Source organism: Electrona antarctica (assembly GCF_951216825.1).
Source record: "Electrona antarctica genome assembly, chromosome: 23".
Classification (NCBI taxonomy): Eukaryota; Metazoa; Chordata; class Actinopteri; order Myctophiformes; family Myctophidae; genus Electrona; species Electrona antarctica.
This window is the reverse complement of record NC_136804.1, coordinates 34,103,557-34,124,268: the sequence shown is the minus strand read 5'-3', so window position 1 is coordinate 34,124,268 and position 20,712 is coordinate 34,103,557. Positions and strand designations below refer to the sequence as shown.

The 20,712-nt window shown below is 42.2% G+C and overlaps 1 protein-coding gene across 2 annotated transcripts in view; it reads right to left on the bottom strand.

Annotated features, from left to right (window-relative positions):
- Positions 1–19,877, bottom strand: part of impdh1b (IMP (inosine 5'-monophosphate) dehydrogenase 1b) — a 50,600-nt gene extending 30,723 nt beyond the window's left edge. Inside the window, exons 1-3 of one of the 2 annotated variants that reach the window (XM_079493754.1) lie at positions 19,718–19,877; positions 15,011–15,109; positions 13,857–13,934 (exon numbers count right to left, since the gene is read on the bottom strand). In XM_079493754.1, the coding sequence (XP_079349880.1) occupies positions 13,857–13,934; positions 15,011–15,108 (176 nt within the window). In that variant the 5' untranslated portion in view covers position 15,109; positions 19,718–19,877. The remainder of the gene's footprint in view (positions 1–13,856; positions 13,935–15,010; positions 15,110–19,717) is intronic. The other variant, XM_079493755.1, reaches the window with a different exon arrangement.
- Positions 19,878–20,712: the final 835 nt, after the last annotated feature.

Here is a 20,712-nt window from a genome sequence, read left to right as displayed (position 1 = left end):
TTCTGTCATCACATCTGTCAAAATGTAGCCTACACTTATGCAATGCATATGCTTTTATTTGGTTACAAAAATCCCACCCGTGTGAAGTGAGGGGCGCTCTTATCATCGTACATCATCATGACGTAAAATAGACACTAGGCCTATTTCTTTGCTCAGACAATGACATAAAATTGTCAATGGGAATGTAATGTTTGTGTAGGACGTTTGTGAACATACGTGCACTGGATTTAGGAGGGGCTACTGCCCCTCAAAAACAAATAAATCAATTGAACATAATATCTAAATGTGAATATTAAATGAGAATCACAATATTGTGCTCTGATGATTAGATAACTGTAGCCTAATAGCAATTGCACTTAAATAGAAAGTCTGGAAATTACATTGCATTTATGGTCTGTATCCAGAGAGCTATTTACAATTATTTCTAACATTACAATTTTAACACACATTCTTATTGTAGTTAATTAAACACAGGTCAATTTGGTTAGTTAGCCTACATTATTTTGAGCTGTCTCACATCCTGTGAATCCTGACATCACTGCCTGGTAAAGTAAATGAATGGTATGCCATTTGGTAATGTTTCATTACTTTTTAAATGGACACAGTGAATACTAAATTGAAGCTTTACTTTTTAAGTGGTGCAACCACTTCATTATGGAGCTTTGTGTGTCTGTGGGTGGGTGGGTGGCTGGCTGGCTGGGTCTGTCCGAGCACGAAAATAGCATTTGGTTGGTTTTCACAACCAAGTGTCACTGTTGCGCAGCCTAACTGTATAGGCCCTATATGATGATTTTAGGTGTGACATTACAGTACATTACAGTACAGTACAGTATAGGGACCGCCTGGGGACCCACACACGGTAACTCTTTCTCGACCGTTTCGGACGCGGGGCGGCTCGCCTAAACCGGGCCGGCACCCTGGGCACGTTCCTACTTCCTGTGGGTCTGGAAGTTTCGGGGACCCCCCCGGGGGCGCCCACACGGAGTTGCACCACTTACTTCACACGGGTGTGATTTAAAAAAAGATATCGCGAGTCAAATCGCAATCGCAATATTGGTCAGAAAAATCGCAATTAGATTTTTTCTCAAAATCGTTCAGCCTTACCAAGGTGCCTGGACCGCTGAGCCACGGCCCAGGCCAATATTTACAGTTTTGTCAGAAAACTTTAGAACACGTTTTTAGAATCGACCTCAAGTCTTAAAGGGGTTAAACCTGGGGTTCTCCACCTTCACCCACCCCCCCCAACTGGGGTGACCCTAGGAGTTGAGGCATCCCCCAAAATCATGTGGGGTCCCGACCCACAGGTTGAGAACCACTGGGTTAAACAACAGCACTACAACAACTCAACAAGAGGCTGAGAATGAGAGCTAGACGAAGAGGCTTGATGTGTGTGTGTGTGTGTCACACTGGCAGCTGTATGTGTCTGTCTGGTGGTTTGGCAGATGGGGCGAGAAAACACAGGGCGAGAAAACAGAGAGAGAGAGAGTGAGAGTGAGTGTGAGAAAGAGAGAGAGAGAGAGAGAGAGAATAAGCAGTGCTTTGTACGTCACCGGATGGGTGGGTGTGAAGAGGTTGTGGTGGGGGCTGGCTGGAAAAGGACAAGTTAAGTAATGTGGCCTAGCTTGTCTAAAATGAACCACAAAATACTGAAGCATCCTGCTGACACTTTTCTTTGTCCATTTTATTAACATAAACAACATAAGATGCAAGTATCTTATGTTGTTTTTTTTCCATTTAATCATCCAGTATCCTTATTATAGTACATTGATGTTGCAAGCAGCGAAGTCTTTGCAGATGTATGCCACGCTTGTACCTGTATTAATTAGTAAATTGTATGAATTGTATAAAAATAGGGAAAATGGCATGTTATATATATCAATGGTGCTCAAACCTTTTCATGTCAAGGACCCCCAAAATGATGTGTTTAGCTCTTGTCTGCAGACCCCAATCTCAAACTATTGTTCCAGGGACCCCCAGAAGCAAGGATGGGAGTTAGAAATATTTGCCGTTAAAAAAAAAAATATTGTAATTTCAAAGATTTACACGTTAAAAATAAATACAAAATAGCAGATATACAAGCTCATATCGTGGCACGAAGTGACACGCTATGTAGATCTTGAATAGCCAAAGCATAAAATAATGGTGGTGGTTAACATCTAAAATGACAGATGCTTTCCCGGGTTCTAACGGGTTAAAGAGTGGGAGTTGAGAGTGGCGTTTAGAAGAAAGCAGTGAGCCCTATCCTCTTACAGAGTGCTCTCGTGTGGGGGTGTGGGACCGGGAGAAGTAACGGGCCTGAAATAAAACCCAGCGAACTACGGGAAGAACGGATGGAGGGCGGAGCGGAGTCCCGTCCCATTTTGCTCGGCTCCCACAGTCCAGACACCCGCAAAACATCAACACAGTCACAGTCCCGGGGACGAGACGAGACGAGGCACACAAAAACATCTGCCAGCAGTGAAGGTCCCGCCACAAAACCTCAGCACTCTACAGTCACTGACCCATCAGTCCTCCAGCATCACAGACACACCCTAAAAGGTACCATTTCCCCCAAACAGTGGGTCGGGACCCCGGCTAAATAAAAAAAGTTGAAATGACACACATGCTGTGATCATGGGTTAACTCATGTCCTACTAACACACAACCGAGTTGGATAACAGGATCATACAGAAAGACTGCATCACTTCTTAAACTACTTTCTTTCCATTGTCATCTGTACTGTGTGTGTGTGTGTGTGTGTGTGTGTCATCTGTACTGTGTGTGTGTGTGTGTGTGTGTGTGTGTGTGTGTGTGTGTGTGTAAAATAAATGGTAAATGGTGCCAAATGGTGCAAGGTACCAACCAGCAATTACACTTCGACACTAACTCTGGGGGAGCCCGGGTTCGAACTGGCGACCTTGCGGTTACCATCTGGAAACTCTACCCCTGAGCCACCGCCGCCCCAGTGTGTGTGTGTGTGTGTGTGTGTGTGTGTGTGTGTGTGTGTGTGTGTGTGTGTGTGTGTGTGTGTGTGTGTGTGTGTGTGTGTGTGTGTGTGTGTGTCTCTATATACACATACATTATTTATGAGTAGCTGCAGTAAATGCCCTGGTGGACTGTAGCATATATAATCAAGAAAAGTGACAGACATTGCAGGCGTACACAAAGTCTGAAATAACCAGTAATCAAGCAAGTTGTTTAACCCATTTTGGGCGGGAACCCCTTTTGGTGTTAGCATTATGTTATGCTTTAGCTATTGAAAAATAGCAGATGTAACTTGCAGGTCTGCTATTTTTGAAAAATCGAAGAACGACTGACATAGGAAACATAGCTATTTCAGAAAACTGCTAGGATGTAGAAGACATTTTTAGAATCTGATCTCAGGTCAAAATGGGTTAAGAGATAACTACCGGCCAAGTTAGATCTAACCACGCAAACCTCATACTCCACAACGTACAGCCTTAACTCCTGAAGAAAAACACTGGCTAGGTGACGTTTCCATGTGGTCTCCATTTGAATGGTAAATGTAGACAAATGCATGACGCTAAGCTAAGGCGGCGTGGTCCAGAATGCCACATACAGAAGTCAGTCATAATACAGTATACTAGATCTCAGACAATCCTGGTGTGTTCCTGTGAATCAGGGGGATGTCAGGGGGATCAATCCTGGTGTGTTCCTGTGAATCAGGGGGATGTCAGGGGGATCAATCCTGGTGTGTTCCTGTGAATCAGGGGGATGTCAGGGGGATCGAAGCCGTTTGGCCTCAGGACAGCTATGTACAGTATGTGTAAGGCAAGCCATTACATGGTGGGCCGGCCGCCAGAATCAATGGCAAATTTAAAAACTGGAACTTGCGACAGTCCACCTTATAATAATAACTATATAGAGCGTCGCAGTCCCACCCCCTGTCATGACGACACCAGGCCCAGGAAATGATTCCCAATGCATTTTTCCCATAGACATTTCAAAAAGTATTTATTTAAAGACAGTTACGCCGCGGACAAAGCCAACTCGAGTCGTGACAAATCATGACAATAAACACAATATTTTGGACCAAAAAAAAAAAACAACAAAGAAAGTGTAACCTGCCGTTTCTTTCTTCCAATTTTTTTTTCGGCCCAAAAATAATTTGTGTTTGTTATGATTTGTCACGACAAGAGTTGGCTTTGTACGACGCTTTAAAAAGGTCTTTAAATAAATACTTTTTGAAAAGTCTATGAGGAAAATGAACGGAGAATCATTTCCTGGGCCCTGGTAGGGGGTGGGACTGCGACGCTCTATTGCATACAGATAGAACTGCCTTAACCAATTGTTACAGATACATATAAATACAGTACTAGTAGTGTAATCATTTTTCATAGAAAGAGATACGATTAAACTCCCTTTTGAATAGAGAAAAACAAGAGTTCTTTCAATGTTCAAGGTCTCTTCGTAGATAATATTAGATAAGATATTTTTAACACAAAACGTCATCATCCAAGAGTCTAAAGAGGAAAGACAACAGTGAAAACGGAGCATTCCAAGATGAATGGAAAGAGAACCGTACATACAATCATGCTACTCGCTTTCATCAATGCAAATCTGTTGCGTCTAATCTGTCCACAGCCTATTGATTGCATTATGGAGGGGTTCAACACCACATGCCCACCACTCAGACCACTGTCTGATGATTTGCATCGTTTACCCTCAACCTGGAAAAAAAGTATAGCAAGCTTTAAGCGATATTCAGGTGTAGCCTCGGTCCCAGGCTTACTTATCTGCGAAAAGAAAAGCCTGGTCACAACGTAACGTCGGCGGATGTATCCTCCGGAACATCCGTCAGATGTATTTCCCCCGGATACGATATTGTCCCGACCAATCACAACACTTCATTCACATTCATTCGCGGAGAATGTAAACCGATTTGTAAAGCATCAACATCATTTCCTTGGGCGATACTTCCGCTAAAATCCCGCAACAACAAATGATAGCCTTTACCCTTTACAGCGTAGGTCTTGCCCAGGGTGATTCAGGTGTGAGTAGATATGAGTAGTAGTCAATATGTGGGACCGTCAAGATATTGAAGGTTGGCGCCTTGCATGGTTTCCACCCTAAATGGGTGACTGACTGTAATGCACAATGTAAAGCACTTTGGATAAAAGCGCTATATATATATATATATATATATATATATATATATATATATATATATATATATATATATATATATATATATATATATATGCACTATGTACAGACCGCCTGTTGCTTACCAGTGTCTTATGAGTTTGTGTTATATATGCTCCACCTACGGTGGAAAAGCATTAATACATTTCTGCTCAAGGAAGAGAACTGAATATCCATGTTTGTGACTGTAGTGTACAGTACAACATTCCATCCCAGACAACTACGCTCTGGACTCGTTACAATTTGTATAACTTCAAAAAGAGGAGGCACATTTTCTAGAGTTCCGTTTCATAGACAACCCTGTAACATTATACACCCTGAATGTCACCGTGTCACCTCTAAACTAGCACAGCGTCCCGAGGGCATTGAGGGCTCTACCTGCCAACAATGAGTTCATGCAAGTAAACTCAATCTAAATAGACAATGTTAGTAATTACCGGTAAATGGGAAAAGTTACATACTATAGACAACACGTAATATTGTGAGATTGTAGATCCGCTCGTTTTGGTGTAGATGGGCGGGATAGACCCAAATATAGGGTTTACTGTAAGTGGAATGTGAAGTGAACGTTTGTGGTAAAAAAAAAGAAATCAATTACAAACATGTTTGACTTTTTGGCAGTTATGAGTTCACAAGTCCCATTGAATGTGAAGAATGTACAGTACTACAACATGCAGTGGAAATGTCTGGGAAACTATTGCACTTGCTTTTGAACTTAAACTTGATGTCATTAGCGCACAGATCACATGCTCCTTGTGAGTCATTAACGACCCGAGTTTGAACCGGATTCCAGCCATACGATTGCTGTCGTATGTCTCCCTTCTCTGTGTGTGTGTGTGTGTGTGTGTGTGTGTCTGTCTCACAAGACATATGTCTCTCACACACACACACACACACACACACACACACACGACGCGGTCAAAAACCCATCGCCACACGGGGAGAACATGCAAACTCCACAAAAACAGGACATCCCTGCCGGCGGCATTCGAACCTTCCAGGCAACAGTGCCAACCACTGGGCCACAAATCACAATCATACTTTGTATTCTACAGGGGTGGACGTCCTTCGCCGTCGACACACGCCGGCTGAGTCACTGATGCAACTTGGTTTTGAAGGACAATTCAACAACAGACACTCAGGGAGACCTGCTCTGCGGTCCAATAATAATAATCATTAAGTCCAAATGTGATTTTTAGTGGAGGACAAGTAGCTTGTGTTGTACGTAGATTGTCGCTGTCGGGCAGAAACCTTGCATATATATATATATATATATATATATATATATACACACACACACACACATATATATATATATATATATATATATATATATATATATATATATATATATATATATATATATATATATATATATATATATATATATATCTTATTTTTATACGTGCAAAAGCAGTGATGATAATACCCAATCTACGAGCTCACAGTGCAATCTACAGTCGCATCGAGACAGTCGAGATTTTAGGTCGGCACACAGAATTGCCACCTTTGAAACATTTTGAAATGTTTGGCCTACTATGACATGCCCAGAATAGGGAGGCCAGGCTGTAAGTGGTTACGTCCGTCTGTGTGTTTTATAAATATTTAACCAAATGAAAAGTATTAACCGGAGCTCGTGACTAAATAGTAACTACATTGGATCCATTAGGAAGTAGGAACACGTGATGGTAAAGGTTTGCGGACAATGGACAAGGTTTCCACCCGACACGGCCGACAGCAGAGTTGATTTAGTCCGTTTTTTGAATAAAAAAAACTCTATTTAGTTTTAGTCATATTTTAGTCATCTGAAATCAGTCTAGTCAACTAGTTGAGTAAATATCAGACAATCACCTAAATCTACAGGTGATTTTGTTGACTAAAATGCATTTTGGCTGGCCTTGATGGCATTGTAACCCCCAATTTTAGACTTGGTTGCGCTCTGGAAATAGACGATACAAGCACACAACGCGTTGAGCTTGTAGACCAGCTATTTTCAGAGTGCAGCACCCGAGCGCAAACAAAATAAAATGTGCCCGCCTTTTAGTTCTACTGGATCTCTTCTCTACTAGTCCCTCCCTAACATTTTAGTATATGTTTTATCTGTGATCTATATTGTCTTAGTCATCATAGCTCAGTAGTTTTTATTTAGTTTGTCAGTGAAAAAGGGAGTCAAACCGTTTTCGCCATAGTTTGTCGACAAACATAACTGGACTACAACAGAGATGAAATCAAGGTGAATGGGACTCAACCTTAGCTCGCCAAGAACCACCACCAAGGTCCACCACTACCCTCCCTCCCCCCCCCTGCACCTAGACACATGACCGTGTGTCTCAGGACAGTCATGTGCACAACCTCCACTTTGACCATGATGCACTTCATTAACAGCCCCGGACGTTCTTTCAGTCACACAGGCTCAAAGTCATCAACATCACGTTTCATATTCAATTAGCTTACTATCGGACGAGAGATGAGTGAAAGCGGCATTCGTGACCAGGCGTTAATCAATGGGAGGGATTGTTCGTCCGTCCGTCCGTCCTCCCTCAAGTGACCACTGGAAGGGGCCTTGTATCCCCTCCAATGCTAATTCAAGCGAGACCCATAGTCAATTGGATTGATTTACACTGCCGTGACGTAACGTATGCTCCATGAATATGAATGAATATGATCCCGAGGCCATCGAGCAGTAGCCTGGCTTTGGACATACTGATAACGTGGATTCACTTACGCTTCTCCCTATCAGTCTGGACATCGTCCCATAGGCAGCTTGAAAAGTGGGCGTAAGTAGTTGCCTTGACAGACACTCATCTAGCCAATCAGCGTAACAAAAAGCAGACGTCATGACGGTGCTAGAGCTAGTGCTTGAAAGATGCGCTAAAAAAAAACAGACAAGATCTGTTTAGTTTGTCAGATAGTTTCTACTTTCTACGAGCTATGTCAGATAGTTTCTACTTTCTACGAGCTATGTCAGATAGTGTTTCCAGTGAGCCAACATGCACAATATCAGCACCCTGACTCTGTATGACCAGAACGGAACAGAGCCTTCATTAGGGATCATCTGTAACATCTATGAAGGAAGTAGGGAAGTGGCCCAAGTTCTTTCCAAAATGGCGTGTAGGCTGCAGGTTGACAGTAGTCTGACCAATATATATATATAATATATTAGACTTTGAGGCATCTGAGAGGGGCAGCGGTGGCCTAAGGGTTAGAGGAGCGCCCTTGTTGCCGAAAGGTTGCCGGTTCGATTCCCCGGACGGGCAGGAAAAATCTGGGTGGGGAAGTGATTGTCATCACTCACCCAACACCGCTGAAGTGCCCTTGAGCAAGGCACTGAACCCCCAACTGCTCCCACTGTGTGTGTGTGCGTGTGTGTGTTTCTATGTGCAGGGCGTTGCTGAAAATGAGCACCTGTGCTCAGCAACTTCCCTGGGTAAATAAAGGATTAAAAAAAAAATCTGCAATTATGCAGTAGATGTGTCAGCAACTCCACATGCCTGCCATTTTCAAAAATAGCAGATCTGCAAGCTTGCAATGTGACACATTTTGAATAGGGCTTAACACTCCCAACGCGGATCGCGTATCAATACGTTATCAATTAATCAAACGTCGGGTGCGGATCACGTATCAATACGTTTCAATCACTTTTTTATAGAATACTTTCATTCATCTTTTTACCCACCCGGACAATGAAGAACCATCGCCCTATCATTGCTGCTTACTCCCGCTCACGTGATCAGAAAAAAAAACAAAAAACAAAACCCCCCCTCCCCTCCTGAAAACAGGAGGGCTGGCCGCTTTACGTGTAGAAGCCAGTTGAACGCTGAACGGAACGCTGCCTATTGCCTAAACACATATGCACCAGATCGGCATTGCAATGCATAACATCTGCAACACACATGGACAGATGCATGTTTCCTTCTTCATACTGTAGCGACCAAACGATCCCCGAGCCTACAATACTACGAACAGTATCGAGGGGCCGCCACGACAAGACAGTGTTCCGTTGGTGGATCACGTATCGCCATGCAGAGCCGTCATAATCGGAGATCGCTCAGACGTGTGATTGTAACGCTTTTTTATTCATTATAATTGTAGTGATAAGACCGCAATGAACGCGTCGGGGACGTAATCGACCCGGGTGTAATGTATAACGAACTTTTCCGCGACCTAAACCGTGGTGTTGTCATCTGTGGAAGTCATTTTTTCCTTCTCGTCGACATCACAGCCGGGTGACGCTTTTTTTCCCCTCCATCGCCCCCAAGCTGCATGCCCATAGCCTGGCTTGGCCAGCCTCATAGCGGGGATTCACTGAAGATTCTTCCCCGGAGGAAACATCAGTGAACCCTCGCTATGAGTCTGGCCGTGCCAGGCTAGCATGCCCAGGCATGTTCCCCTACACTAGCTTGAAAAACAAAATCAGCTGATGACAAAGCGTCTCACCGTTATACTATAGTTCTGAACCGAACGGTGGAATGGGACTTTTTATAGCCGTACGGATCAAGACTTTTGCTGCCCAATGTGCCCATGACCCCCCCCCCCAATGTTACTGCGATCAAAACAATGAAAGCAGTGAGATAGATTAGGCGAGGCGGCAATCATCATCAAAAAGAAAGCATAGTTATGAAGGTTTATAGTCAGACATTGACAGGCAGATATAACAATAAACACAATAAATATGCTATACATCCTATACATCGAATGAAAGCCCTGAATGTGTACTTTTACGAGGAAAATAGTAAACATTGATCCCATGTACAGTTTGTCATAAATTGGATACTGGGTGGATGCACATTGCGCCCACCAGATATAACTGCAGAGAAGACATGGACCCGAACTCAATATTCACAAAATAAGGCCTATAGCGACATATAAATACTATATACCGTATGAAACAGAAGACTCTCTGCTTTCATAAGGAAAAAAATTGTACTGTAATAATAAAAAAATCACACCCCTGTGAAGTGAGCAGTGCAACTCTACTTCTCTACTTATTCACTACAGCTCGCTATATACGGACTGAGGCAGAAAGTCATGTAAACCTTTTATTTACAGTTTGGTCTGTAAACTTCTACTGTAATAATAAAAATCACACCCCTGTGAAGTGAGCGTTGCAACTGTTCTGTACTTATTCACTACAGCTCGCTATATACGGACTGAGACAGAAAGTCATGTAAACCTTTTATTTACAGTTTGGTCTGTAAACTTCTACTGTAATAATAAAAATCACACCCCTGTGAAGTGAGCGGTGCAACTGTTCTCTACAGTTGCACCGCGCAACTATAAAGAACAGTTGCACCGCTCACTTCACAGGGGTGTGATTTTTATTATTACAGTAGAAGTTTACAGACCAAACTGTAAATAAAAGGTTTACATGACTTTCTGTCTCAGTCCGTATATAGCGAGCTGTAGTGAATAAGTACAGAACAGTTGCAACGCTCACTTCACAGGGGTGTGATTTTTATTATTACAGTAGAAGTTTACAGACCAAACTGTAAATAAAAGGTTTACATGACTTTCTGCCTCAGTCCGTATATAGCGAGCTGTAGTGAATAAGTAGAGAAGTAGAGTTGCACTGCTCACTTCACAGGGGTGTGATTTTTTTATTATTACAGTACAATTTTTTGAGTGGTGTAAACCACTCCTACAACTGGCTTTTGTGTGCATAAAAAAATGACCATGGTTGCTATGTTCAAAATAATTTCTGACGTAATTAAATCACACCCGGGTGAACTGGATGACCGTAGCAACCGTGGTCATTTTCTCTGCGCAAAAAAAGCCAGTTGTGAAATCACATCCGGGTGTGATACATACATTTATCAAAAATGATAGCTTTTTTTACTTAACATATTTTGTGTGATTTCATTACGTCAGACATTACGTCAGACCACAGCTGATCATGCTATATAAAACCTTACACCACTCAGTTCACACGGGTGTGATTTTTTCCTTATGAAAGCAGAGAGTCTTCTGTTTCATACGGTATATAGTATTTATATGTCGCTATAGGCCTTATTTTGTGAATATTGAGGAGTTCACGTCCATGTCTTCTCTGAAGTTATCTGGTGGGCACAAGCTGCATTCAATAACCAATTACTGTCTAACTGTAGATGGGATCAATGTTTACTGTTTTCCTCGTAAAAGTACACATTCAGGGCTTTCATTCGGTGTATAGGATGTATAGGATATTTATTGGGTTCAATTTTATATCTGCCTGTCAATGTCTCTGACTTTAAACCATCCATAACTCTGCTCGCTGTTCAAGATAACCACTTCCAGGCAAATGCAGGTGTTGCAAAAAGGTCAATATCTCCAGAATGGAACATGGTAAAATCAAAATGTATTTTTTTAATTGAAGTGGACAAGTTCAGCTTTCTTTTGATGTAGGCGTGTGATTCTCGCTATAAGAGAACATTTTACTGTGGGCCCCCGAACAAGGCCTTTGTGCAATGTTAAACGGCAGCAACATCCAAATAGGCCTGTTGAGATCTTGCAGCAATCAAAGTGTTAAGCTGTTAAAATAAAATGCTCAGTTTGTGTATTTTATATTTACTTGATTGCTCATTTTACATTTTACTCACTTTACATTAAAGTTAAATGTTCTTGGTCATATACTCGATGATTGTACCACAAAATCTGGCATCAGTCGGGCTCTAGTAGACAGCAGAGGTTTTCCAAAGCATTACAAAGCCTTGGCGTTCAAAGCCACGAGCTACAGGTTAAAGTCAATTGAACGTTGACTTGTGCTGCTGGAATGTGGACACACGAGATCTCAATGCTCTCCAACAGGATGTAACTCTAAGCCATGTTTTAAGGAGAGAGAGAGAGTTTAGGCATTTCAAGCATTTTACAACTGTGACAGTTGAGATTTGTGGTCAGAACATAGAAGAAACAAAGCTTTGTACCAGGATAAAGCTTTCCCCCCATGTTGAACATTGGGTTGTAAAACCAATGGCCCATAACGCAAGTTCAAATAGTGTTGATCATCCATTTTTGCTGCTTCTGTGCTTTAGAACATATAAGTAGATATTTTCCTTACAGTATTGAAAAAATGTGAATGTGAAAAAAACGGTCTCAATCTCGACTGGGTCTCGCCTGTTGTGGACTCTGTCTCAACTCGGACTCCCCCACCCCACCCCCCCCCACCCCAGACGTGGTCTCGACTTGGACTCGCTTTAGGTGGACTCGACTACAACACTATGCTCAGCCCACTGTGGCTGCTACATGACGTCACTGCTGAAAGCAAACATTAAAAGTCCATAGACTTGGTTGCCACATGACGTAATTTCTGAAAGCCAGACGTTGCAATCCCTTCCAACGTCTGGCATTAGAAGGTTAGAAGGGGTTGTCGTTTTCTTTTCGGCAAAAATGGCACATCTACGACCTACGTTGTCACATCAGTGACATCAGTGAGTATTGAATGCCACAGACGAAAAACAGTCTAAGTCCACACTATTGATCCATAATGTATAAATGATAGATAAGTATCAGGACAACGAGGCCTTTTCGTGGAGGGGTCAGTCTGAAATTTGGACTTAGACTGTTTTTCGTCTGTGGTACTCATTATTTTATTATTGCTCAAGTGATTAAGCAAAACCCAAATATTACATTGTGAATGTAATGCACATTGTAAAGCACTTTGCATAAAGGCGCTATACAAATGCACCATTTGCATTTGTAAGAGAAGTTCAAAATAACACCCACACTTCTCAGTGGAGTGATGAAGATCAAATACACACTATGACCTTAAGAGTATATATGAATAGAGACGGCACCCGAGTTCTCCTTCCATCCACTTGCATTAAGTTGCTCGGAAGCGCATGAGGCGATTTCACTCGTCCTTCCGGTTAGGAACAGAGTGCATTCTGGGATTGATTGGGCCAAAGACATGAACGCGCTGCCATTGCACTGAAACCGCGTTCACGTGTCATCATGAACGTGCGCAATGATAGTCAACGGACCAGCGCGTTCATGTTCTTGGCCCAGCGCTGCAATACCAAATTCGGCCACTATGTCCATTGCGCCTCAGGGTTTCCTCCGGGTGCCGTCTCTATTCATCTAAGACTATGACTGACATTAATGTTTTATTTTATTAGTAAGACAGACAAACTAATCTAAAGAAATAAGAGCTGAAAATGCATGATGATTTTTCAAGAGTGTGCATGCTTAGGAGCAGTTGAGCAGTGAGTAAAAGGTTAAGCAAGCTTGAATGACGTTCTGATCAATTAGAACCACATTTTCTGTTAAATCAGAACCTGAACGAAGGTCTGATGAATCTAAATTGGAGCCCGAATTAAGTTCTGATAGATCAGAGTCTGAATGAATGCTTTGATAAATTAAGAGCTTGAATGAGGGCCAAGCTGTTAAGAGGAATCACAACAGAAAAGGTCATGCACTTCTACGATTGTTAGTTACAGTCATTAATGCAGTTACGCAAGATCACTGCTGGAAGCAAATATCATCCCTGTCACCAAGATTAGTTTCAGCATTCACACATGCCATTCAGTACAATCACACCAACACCAGCACATCAGGTTAAGAATGTGGCATGACTCCAAAACTACTTGGTCTTATTCAACGGGAAGAGCTTTAGTGGGACAATTATTTGCTTCCCCTTGTATGAGCATCATCTGGGAGGAGAAAAGTTTTTTTGTCTTCTTTTCTTTTCTTTTCACAATACAGTGACAAAATTGTTAGAAGTCGACTGTTCTACTCACTTGTAAGTCAACCCGTCTCCTTTAGAGCAAAGCTCTTCAGCCGTTTGACCGTCGGAGTCAACGCACGGTTGGTCAGATCTGCTGGTTCAAAATGTGTTTGCCGTTACAAAGCGGTCGGCTCGCACACATCCCCCTCCCACCCCACCCCAACCTCCCCACCCACTGGTATGCGTGCGCAGCATTTGGAGATCACGAGAACCTATTTACGTTGAAATTAGTAGAGTTGTTCCGATACCGATATACGGTAGTATCGGAAAAGCTGCCGATACTGCCTGAAATACTGGTATCGGTGAGTATGCCAGTCTATGCCATTACGATACCATGTAATTTATCACATGAACATATTTCATTTACAGTCATAAATGAAATGAAATGCTTCAGTTGATGTTGCACGACTGTTATATATCCTTACATTATTTATTTTTTACTAAGTTCCCAGATTGACTTGTAGCTGCACTTTAACAATTAATAATGGAAGTATTCCTACATCAGTGGTTCTCAAACCTTTTAATTTCAACCATAACAGAGTGTACAAAATGAACCAAATTGGTTCCATTTGTACAGTCTGAGAATTGCAGACCTTTAACGGTCCATTTGGAACCCCTAATGCAGTGGTTCTCAACATGGTGTCGCCCCGCTCCTCCCCCCAGGGTCCTATCCCAAGCTAAATTATTGATACTTAACCCATTTTGACCTGAGATCAGATTCTAAAAATGTCTTCCACATCCTGTTTTCTGAAAAAGCTATGTTTCTATGTCAGTCGTTCTTCGATTTTTCAAAAATAGCAGACCTACAAGCTACAAGCTATGAGCTTGTAGATCTGATATTTTTCAATAGCTAAAGCATAACATAATGCCAACACCAAAAGGCGTTCCCGCCCAAAATGGGTTAAACCAAATGGGCCCTTGTGAGTGTACAAATGGAACCAAACTGCACCCTAATGGGTCAATTTGGTTCCATTCATACACTCTTTAAGAGTTGAAATAACAAGAGGGTTTTACGGCGTAGGCTGGGGTCTCGTAGATAATATCAAACAGGGATCCGTGGCCCACAATGCGTATAAAACTGAGGGTTCTTGAAGTTACAAAAAAGGTTGAGAATCACTGGTCTAGTAGTTCATAACATTTGAGCGATGAAGAGGAAGCTGAACGCACTTGTACGTGAGGCCGTCTCCGACGCAGAAGAGCTGCTGGGCAGAGAGTCCGTCTTCAGGGACGTAACCGGTACCGCCACTGATCAGATAATCTGCCATGCTGTTGAGAGAGAAAGCACACAGATTAATAATCCGCCATGCTGATCACACTGCTGTGCCATAAACAGTGGCGTGCACAGATAGACACTAGGGGGTGCTAGAGCACCCCCTGCCCTTTTCCCTCTGGACAAATGTGCCCTTTTTGTACATGAAGTGTACACTGTACAGTATGGGGACCATGGGGACATTGATCAATTCTTGATAAAAAGCTTCTAATATATTATTTAGGCCCCAAAATCTATAAATCTCACACTATTAAGGCAACCGGCTGGTTCCACGCGCTGCACAAGGTGCCCTTTTTTCACTTGAGCACCTGCCCCTCTAAATGTCTGTGCACGCCACTGGCCATAAATGATACTCAAGACTAAATTGTACTAAAAAAAAAAAAAGAGTACATTTTCAAGCCAATGTGAGATTTAGTTGAAGATTCTGGCAATGTATCAATATTATATTGCATTGGTATTGTGATATGAGAGAATGAGACTAGATAAAGATTTTGGATATCATGATTTGGATATCATATATCGTGACATTGGATATCATGACATACCATACGCATTACATGCAATGTCATGTAATGTCATTACAATATTCTGAATTTACCCGACTGTTCTGTTTAGTGGTTGCCTTACCATGCAGTTAAGTTACCCACCCCAGGCATTACTGAGGATTATCATTGTGGTCAAAGATAATTGTGATATTTGATTTTGTCCATATATGTCTCCATATCGAGCAATGTATCGGAAAGGGGGGAGGCTGGCCTAGTATAGACCCGTAACTTTAAACCGTTAAAACCGGGAAAGATTTTAGCGTTGGCTATTCAAAAATAGCAGATAATATACCTTATACAAGCAGATATAACCTGTATATACAAGCTCACAGCGAGCTATTTTTGAACTTTTGTGACAGATTATATTGAAAGTGAAGAGAACTACCGAGAAGGCATTATGTGTAGGTTGGGCCTCAGGTCTTTAATGGGTTAAGGTGGTTAAAACGATAAATGCTGGTGCCTGGCTACAGCCAGCCCGGTCCAGCGAGGAGCAGCTATACAGCCTTGTTTACCGACAACGAGCTTATATGACCTTCTCAGAAATAAAAAGACGTAACCATAGCAACAGAAACATCTCCTCCAGTCAGCCAGACCGGGTCAGTGCACCTGGCAGCAGAGAGAGAGAGAGAGAGAGGGACTGTAAATGTAAGCCTCCTGGAGAGACGGATAGCATTCTGCACTCTCTCTCCCTCTCCTTCCATCAGCAGTGACGCTGTACTATGAGAGAGGCAGCACTCTGCAAAACCACTTGCTAAATTTCTTACAGCTACAGTTATAACATTGTAAAAAATTACAGTAAAAAAAATGACATCGCCGTTTTTCTTTGATACAAAAATAAATGTTTTCACATTATAGTTCCATTGATCCAATCCGGAACACAATTGATTGATCATTAAATGAACAGTTACTTTAAAAATGCACACGGAACACACATCTGACCACTTAAGTGAGTGGTCAGTCGGTCAGATGGGTGGGCCGCAAATACTTTTGAAAATGTTCAAGTGGGCCCTGATCCAGAAAAGGTTGGGGAGCCACGGTCTGTCTTACAGGAAACAAAAACCAGTCATAAAGAATCAAACCATGTAGTCAGACCTTGCAACGCAAACATGGCATGTGTGCTGCTGACACTAGCATGGCCTATCAGGGCTGGAGGTTGACTCAAATATGGGTGACAGTGACACACTGATCATAATATACAGCTACGAGCACATAGGCCAGTGGCTCTCAAAGTGGGGTCCATCCAGGGACCCTCTGGTTCCTTGATGGTGTACCAAATGAGACTCTTAAGGCCTAATGTGGACCTCTATGGGGACCTACCACGCGTCACGGACAAAGTCAGAGAGAAAAGGATGAGGCTGGCAGGGCACTGCGTCAGGCACCCAGAACTTGAGGCAAGTAAATTGACCCTATGGGAGCCAACCCAGGGCAAAGCCAGGAGGGGAAAGAAGCGTACCACCTATGTAGACGTGCTGCGGCGCGACAGCTTGGCTGACAACACTGCAGAGCTCAAGAACCTGATGTTGGATAGGAATTTGTGGAGGGCAGCGATCCAGGAATCCCGAGTTGGTGTTGGCTAGACCTCACTCTCGCAGCAACTAAGGTGGTGAGGTGACCAGCGCTTCTGGTGGTGAGGTGACCACCGGAGCTGTAATAACGTGGAGCGGTGGTGGAGTAAAAACAGAGAGAAGGGCTGGGGAGAGCGGTGGTTTGCTCTTCAACGCGGCTCAGTGACGTCATGTTGTAGTTCGGTGGTCACCTCACCACCGAAAATATTACTATGAATAACGCTTTACAAGTCTAACTCTCTCAGAGTGTACAAAAGGAACCTATTATGTACACTCTGTGTTATGGGGGACCTTCAAATTTAAAAAGGTTGAGAACCGGTGACAGGCTATATGTTGTAAGGGGTAACCGGAAGGCTCACCCAAAGACACGTCGATCGTCAACAGATTAGAAATACATTTAGGGTTAGGCTTAGTTTCATTGAGGTTACATTTAGGAATAAGGTTAGGTTCAGGCATATAGTTTTACTGAGGGTACGTATAGGAACAAGGTTAGATTTAGGCATAGTTTCACCGAGGTTAGGTTTAGGAACAAGGTTAGGTTTAGGCATAGTTGTACCGAGGTTAGGTTTAGGAACAAGGTTAGGTTTAGGCATAGTTTTACAGAGGTTAGGTTTAGGAACAAGGTTAGGTTTAGGCATAGTTTGTTTTACTGAGCGGTTAGGAATAAGGTTAGGTTAAGTTTAGGCATAGTTTACTGAGGTTACGTTTAGGAACACCAGGTAGAGACCGCTCAGAGGTCACCGGATTTGCATGTTTTGGAGGAGATCGTTTTGGTATTTGTTGTAAGGTGACATATAGCCGCTATACAATACGTTGTAAGGTTACATAGGCTAGACGCTAGACTATATGTTGTAAGGTTACATAATACATAGGCCATGTTGTAAATAGGTTATATATAGGCTATATATATATATATATATATATATATATATATATATATATATATATATATATATACACACTGTAGCCTATTTTGTACATGGCTATATGTTGTAAATATGCTATATATAGCCCATTTACAACATATAGCCATGTAACCTTACAACATTGCATATGCTATTGTAAAGGTTACCTATGAACAGAATGAGACAAGGTGGATGTGCACGCAGACACACCTAATAAATAATGACATATTTAGCTCTGCTTATCTCAACTACTGGCCTGGTGACCTACATTATAGGTGAACATACTGCTGTAGGCTATACATTAAGTTGCATAACACACACAACAAGGCTGCCTTTGAGGTATATATATGAAATAAAAAATAAGGGTAATAATAATAATAATAATACAGAAACAGTTATGAGGTTACTTGCAAGTACAACACATCTCATCTCTGCCAAGCGGTCTATTTATAGGCCCTAACTAACCCACATATACAGCAGTCAGTCAGTCAGTGTGCCACCCAGCAGCACAGCATGGATGCAGTGCAGTGTGCACACATGCAGCACTGTTCCTCCAACCAGACTGCCTTTACTGTTTACTGTAATGTTTAAGTCTGACCTTTAAAGACACATATGTGTGGCTTTCAATTTCAATATGACGGTTCCGGGTTGAGCGGCCGGGTTTAACATGTCAGATATTGAAACTGACAGCATGTTATATGATGATGGGTGTAATTTGACACTCGCGAGTTCGATTAATCGGCATTGTGCAGTGTGCGTCTAAGATTTGATACTGATTTAGTAATGGGTCAGATATAGCCTATAAAGATAAGAACCCCTCCCATCATCACCATCAGCCACCAGGTCTGTTATATCACTGGACAATGCATGATGATGAGGACACCGTCCGTCCATCGTCTCGATTTGAGCCAGAAACAAAAAGGCCATCCAAGATCATCAACCACAATATAGGAATAGCATAGGCTACATTAATGTGATACAAAACAATGCTGTCAGATTGGGGTGTAGCTGTAGGATAATGGTCTAAAAGATAAATCGATATAACCGAAAGAGAAGTGGTGTGTACCGTCTGAAAGCATGCCTTAACATGCACCAAAACTAGCAGATAGAAGCTCAAAAATATCCGATCTGCTATTTACTCATTCATTTCTTTTTTCGGGTGCGCGACACCACCGCGGGGTGCCAGGCTGCTCCACACTTTGCACACACACACACATGTGTGCTACGGTCGGTTAGCACACATGTAGCAGCAGCACGATCAGCTATTTCCTTATGGGACGGACCGCGAAAAAAAAACTGCAGCGCGAGGCGACGCATCACATCGCATGCAGCACGCGTTATTAAAAAACACACATGGAAACGCATCCGTTATGAAGTAACCGTTTCGTTGTGGGACACAAACCGCGTGCGTGCGCACGTCTGACTACCTAGTTTAGTGGCTACATTTGTATCTTATTTTGACTGGATCAAAGCTTATACTCTAATGGGCTGATGGTGATGATGATGATGATGACACGCTGTCCACGTTTCGAGTTAAAAAAAGGAGAAGAAGAAATCAACTTGTGCACAAAATGTCTCTTTTTCTTTACCTTGAAGAACAAAGCAGATGTTCAGCGGCGTGTCTAGTCGCTCCACACACTACAGTAAATAATAAATGGTACCCCCGGCCCGGCGACTAGCTATAAAAGCAAACGGGTTGAGCTTGCTTGCTTGGCTGCTGTGTGTGTGTTGGTTGTTGGTGTGTTATGTAGTGGCAGTCATACGGCGTCACATCCCCTCTCTCTGCCTCACTCCACCCACCATCAACCACGTGTTTAGCTCTCTCTTCAGTCTGGCTGTACAGTCAGTGGAAGCAGAGTCAGAGTACAGTGCCAGTGAGTGGAGAGTGCCGTGGAGACACTGGTTGTCAAACCTTGTCATGTCAAGAATCAAGATAACAAGGCCCAGCCAAATTGATACATATATTTATTATATAAAAAGGGAAAGATTCTGATATTCTGATCGGGTGTTCGGGTGTTCTCTCCAGCTATAGCTTTAATCAGAAAATATATTTTCAGTTTGGGATACCACAACTCATGCAGGATAAAGGATATGCCTAAATAGCACAATGTTATATTCCCCCATAACCAGGAGAGAAACCAAAACGTCATCATAATTTATAGTGTTTCCATGCCTTCTTTCTTTTTTTAATCACTTTCACTTGTTTGTATGAGGCCCCACTCCTGATTTGATATTATTTGTTTCCTGACCTGAAATTCTATTTTCTGTTTGACTGAATTTATTATTTTGGACTTCCTTTTCATACATTTGATCATTATTTTTTAGATTGTTTGCCTATAAAAGCAAGAATATGTCAAAATATTAATGACCTTTTTATTTTATATTTTTTTGGTATTCAGACAGCCAGCAATGGGTAGAACGCTCCTAGAAGGTCTAAAAGCTTGGTCTAAAAGATAAATTTATGTTTAACCGAAAGAGAGGTGGTGTGTTGCCGTCTGAAAGCATGACAATATGCACCATAAAACTAGCAGATCTATAAGCTCAAAAATATCCGATCTGTTATTTATTTATTAATTTATTTTGT